This window comes from Dunckerocampus dactyliophorus, chromosome 12, assembly GCF_027744805.1.
Source record: "Dunckerocampus dactyliophorus isolate RoL2022-P2 chromosome 12, RoL_Ddac_1.1, whole genome shotgun sequence".
Lineage (NCBI taxonomy): Eukaryota > Metazoa > Chordata > Actinopteri > Syngnathiformes > Syngnathidae > Dunckerocampus > Dunckerocampus dactyliophorus.
Genome location: NC_072830.1, coordinates 14,449,781 through 14,454,707, shown reverse-complemented (window position 1 = coordinate 14,454,707; position 4,927 = coordinate 14,449,781). Strand labels below are relative to the sequence as shown.

The following is a 4,927-nucleotide window of genomic DNA, read 5'->3' as shown; positions in this document are numbered from 1 at the left end:
GGCAACAGGGAAAATGGAGGATACAACCAACAAATATATATCTCTATCGCTATATATATTTATATACATATATATATTTATAGGGATGTCTGATATTAGGCGATATCGGCAAACATTGGTATCTACAATGAAAGCCGATACATAGCTTTTAACGCCGAGGTTGCAAATTTGCAACACTGCTGATCTTGCTGCTCCATGAAGTTCAGACTGTGTTGCTCACAAGTCTGTGAGAATAAGGTAACTCTAAATTTACAAAGCAGCGTAATAATAGCGCACACACAGGACTTCCTGTCGAAATCGCGGGGGTTACCATTCCACACACTAGTTTTAATCACGGTGTTTTTGAAGAAAGAGCTAAATAACCATCACACAGCAACGTAATAGGTCGATAACAACAGACAAGACACTACCAACGAATAACGCAGAATAACCGATAACTGTGTGAGCTCTAAGCATGTAACTTAGTGGCTATTTACAACGACAGTACAGCAAAGCAGGCTGGGAAACAGGAAGCACTGCATCCGTAGACGCCGCTTCGCTGAGCCATATGTCATTTTATTGATCCAAGACAGAAGTAATTCACATTACATCAGCTATCGAGCACAAAGTAGTGCCGAAAAACCATACACAGTATATATATATCTATATAGTAGTTTTAATGCAATAAAATAAGACTATTTAATAAGAACATGAACGTTATCAATCAAAATAGTAATCAGCAAATTCATGTATTTTAAACGATACCCCTTTAAGTAAAAATCAATTAAATCTTTCCAAAAATGACATAAATCAAGGCACAAGAAACACAAATGTATTCTTATATAAAATATGTAATACAGTTATTATCTACACAAACATGGGTGGAGTAGCCAACAAAACAACTTTACTTATGTACTGTAGTTTGATCATTAAAATAATTAAAAAATTATTAAAAATAGTTTGACTTTAAAAATCAATACAAGTTTTTTATTTACCTAGTGAAAGTGAAATCAGTAAGAAATGGACATAATGACAATTATGATACATATAAGATGCCGTTGTGCTACCACATGAACTCTACTATTGCTAAACAAAGTTACCAAAAATTTTAAATTATTATCAAAATGAAAAAAACATGCATCATATTTCTGAAGTAGAAATATTTTAAGTGCTATAATTTCATTTTACCTGTAGCATATTGATAAATGTCAACGGAACCTTGGCCAAGGCTAACAGTAACACTTTGCATCATTTTACTGAATTAAAACCTCCATTGACCTATATTAAACATTTTTCCCATGACATGCTTTTTGGTGTTCTTTTCTGGCTTAATTAGTATTATGTAGCATTTGGGTGCGAAGATGCTGAGTAGTAAACTGAAAGCTGAGGACAAAATGGCAAATATCTCCACAGCAACAGTGAACTTCCCAGGAGAGCTGACATATGCTGGGATGAAGGTGATCCAGACTGCGCAAAAGATCAACATGCTAAATGTGATAAATTTGGCTTCGTTGAAGTTATCAGGCAGCTTTCTTGCCAGAAATGCCAGAATCAAACATATAATTGAGAGAAAACCTATGTAACCCAGCACAGCGTAGAATGCCGCTTCAGAGCCGGTGTTGCATTCTAAAATAATCTTCTTATTACTGTATCTGAAAACCATGGCGGGGAAGGGCGGGCTTAATTTTAGCCAAAGCACACATATTAATATTTGTATGAGAGTGCAAAAGCTAACTATGACCCGTTGGTGCGTCTGACCAAACTTTCCCGCTACTTTGCTGCCTGGAAAGGAGGCCTTGAAAGCCGTCACAACCACAATAGTTTTGCTCAAGACGCAGGAAATACAGAGAGCAAATGTCACTCCAAAGGCTGTGTGGCGCAGCATGCATGTCCACACTGTGGGTCTGCCGATGAACGTGAGGGGGCAGAGAAAGCACAAAAAGAGCGAAACCAATAAGAAGATGCTCAGCTCAGAGTTGCTGGCCTTTACGACTGGTGTGTTTCTGTAACAGAGGAAGATGAGCATGGTGGTCACTGACAGAGAGGCCCCCAGCAGGGACACAACAGTCAGAGCTATGCCCATTGGCTCATGATAAGTCAAGAACTCTATTGTTTTTGGAATGCACTTGTCCCTCCTCTCATTGGACCAGAACTCTTTTGGACAGGGTGTGCAGTCTACCGCACCTGTTGACAGCAAAGTTTGAGTTGTGTTTCTGAACTGGTGCTGGATGAGTAGAACACGTGTTGATGCAAACACCTGTTGTGTTGGCTGTAGTGCCATCAGCGCACGGGATGCAGTCGAAACAGCAGATAGGTTCTCCCTTTTTTTGAGCTTTCCTGGTCCCCAGCGGACATTCCACAGAGCACACCGATATCGGAACCTGAGGAATTAGAAAGGCAATCCATTAAATGTGATTAGGTACACAGCTGAGCCATAAACATGAATAAAAACAGATACTGGATCACCATTTTGCCAGTCCTCCAAACTATCTCCCCCTCTCGAATGCTCAGCTCATAGTTGCCGTTAACAGTCGAGGCAAAGTGGCCCAGTGTGACGTGTTGGACCTGCCCGTCTTTCAGCTGCCAGTTGATGAGGTCATAAGAAGCCGGTGGGTCGCCATTTTCATCAAAGAAGACGTTATCACCAAATTGATTCTTAAAGCTCACCCTTTGGAGGTGATCAGTCACCTCAGAAAAAGCAAAGACAAAAGTCTGTGTAAGCTGATTTAGGGCAAGTGGTCATTCACATTTTGACTGTGTTTTGTCTTCATTTTACCTAATATACATGTTTTTGGAGGAGGAGATTCTGAAGGAAACCCATGCAAGCACTGATTGAAATAGCAGTTTTTGCGCTCACCTGTTTTGGCTGAACGTCTGCAATGTTCAGACATGGCCGTGCTGTTTTTTCACCAACAGCTTTGCAGAAAAGCAGGTGGTGCAGTGCATGTGCAATGGCGTAAACTGCCTTGTACACATTATAGGACACCCTGAGCTGGGTGACATTGAAGAAAACATCCTGGGAGTTCATTAATGTCTCATTGCCTGTGCATGTGTCATGTGAGTCACCTGCCTGCTCCTCAGGTAAAACAGCTTTGCAGCCCACCATAATGTTCCAGAATTCCCTCACAAAAGCAGCACTTGCATCTTTGTAAGGGTTGATGCCCGTGAGAAACGGCTTCAGCTTAGGAATGGCCATCTTCTGCACCACAAAACCGAGAGCCCCACCGAAGGCTTGGTAGATTTCCGGCGTGGAGGGTCGGGGAGCTGTTATCCAGGCCTCGCTGGCGATCCACTGGATCCCTGTGATGTTCTGTTTAACCACTTCTGTCATTAAAGGGTAAAAGTCGCCCTCGGGCACAAAAGCAAGAATAACTTTAATACTTGATTGTTTGATCATTTTAACAACAGCCTTGATCTTTTCCGTAGAGTGTGTGCGCAGAATTGTCCCAACGAATGCAATACAAACCCCAAACTCTTTAACCTCTTTCTTAAAGGCGAGGACCCCCTGACGCCCATAGTCATTGTCTGACTGTATGGCTCCAATCCACCGCCAGCCAAAGTGTTTGACCAGCGCTGCCAAAGCTTTTGCTTGGAAATAATCACTGGGAATTGTTCGAAAAAATGTTGGATACTTTGACCTGTCACTTAAACAGGCACATGTTGAGAAGTAGCTCACCTACAAGACAATGGAGATTATACAGAAATGTTCAGATATGCTTCAGATACGGCAGAGCAATAACAAAGGAACAAATTGAAGAGCTCACAATTGGTACTTGGAACGGTCCGAGTGTCCCAGCCACAGCCAGAGACTGGGACGATCCGGACTCGGCTATTAGGGCAGATATGGCCGGGAGACAAGACATGCCAGGGTCTGTCTCTTCTTCTCCTCCAGCCAGTGTTAGCGCAGCACGTAAAGTGTTAGTAGGAGATGCGCATGAGTTGAGGATCCTGTATCCCAGTGATATGTTTGGCAGGAGCACGGGATCTTTGTTGATCTCTTCAATTGCAAATGCCAGCACTTGGGTCCATCGAAAAACTCGCAGGTCAAACCTAAAATGGTTTTTGTAATTCACATAGGATGAGAAAAACAAGAGCATGTGTGTGTATGTCAGATGTTATTAAACTTACCCTGCACATTTGATTCCAGAAGGCTCCTTCTCAAACGTAGAGAAGCTGGCTAGCTCTTTGTTAGACACAGGAAAAATGCCTCCGATCATTATGTCCCCTCTCTTAAGAAGACTAGGCATGTTGAACCGGCCAAATACCTTACAGCCACACGCTGGGTCAAAGTGCAAAATAGACAAGGACAAAAGTATTGTTCTACCCAGCATGTTTGTTCTACATGATACAAGAGAGACGAAGAACCTGCTCTTATAGCCACTGTGATGGAAGCAAATACAGTAGTTGTTCACTTCACAACCAGTGACTTTAATCCCCATAGAGCGCAGCTATCTTACATTGGTCGCCAATGTGCACACGGGATACACACACAAAAAAGAGAGCTGCCTATGGCTAAAGATACTAAAGGAAGAATACCAAACATATTTAAATGGTATGTTTTCAGGCGTACATCACTAATCACCAAATAGAAGTAGAAAAGACAAAAGGCAAAAATTGGAGCTCAGCTTCATTTTTTAATTACTGCCCCAGTGCTCACTTTACACGTTACAGGAGTAAAAATAATCAAGAGTCCTCATAGCCCTGCGTAAAGTGACAACGTAGTGCAGACAAAACATTGAATAATGCAACACAGTACTCAAAAAAAGGGAGCTTAACTGAAAACAGCAGGTCACCCATGCAGCCAGAATACAAAACATAGGAGCCCCTCTCTGACATAGGGGTTATCTAATCTAACATTAGTTATTTATTTCAATGTACACCAGTTTGGTTGTTGTTGTCCATAGCTTACTCTCTATGTGTATTTTTTGGACTTCACAATGACAATAAT

The 4,927-nt window shown here is 41.7% G+C and overlaps 1 protein-coding gene across 1 annotated transcript; it reads right to left on the bottom strand.

Moving 5' to 3' along the window:
* Positions 1 to 1,240: 1,240 nt before the first annotated feature.
* Positions 1,241 to 4,310, bottom strand: LOC129191475 (extracellular calcium-sensing receptor-like). Its single transcript, XM_054794852.1, has 7 exons — positions 4,304 to 4,310; positions 4,108 to 4,258; positions 3,744 to 4,029; positions 2,837 to 3,655; positions 2,446 to 2,667; positions 2,237 to 2,360; positions 1,241 to 2,163 (listed from the first exon to the last, which is right to left on the bottom strand). Exons 1-7 carry the CDS (start codon positions 4,308 to 4,310, stop codon positions 1,241 to 1,243), a joined length of 2,532 nt encoding a protein of 843 aa, XP_054650827.1.
* Positions 4,311 to 4,927: the final 617 nt, after the last annotated feature.

What these genes read in the sequence shown, in the direction of transcription:
- LOC129191475 (XM_054794852.1), bottom strand. An exon ending in TCTGGAATCAAATGTGCAGG is followed by an intron (nt 4,030 to 4,107) that starts GTAAGTTTAATA and finishes AAACCATTTTAG; the next exon opens with GTTTGACCTGCGAGTTTTTC. An exon ending in CACTACAGCCAACACAACAG is followed by an intron (nt 2,164 to 2,236) that starts GTGTTTGCATCA and finishes TGCTGTCAACAG; the next exon opens with GTGCGGTAGACTGCACACCC.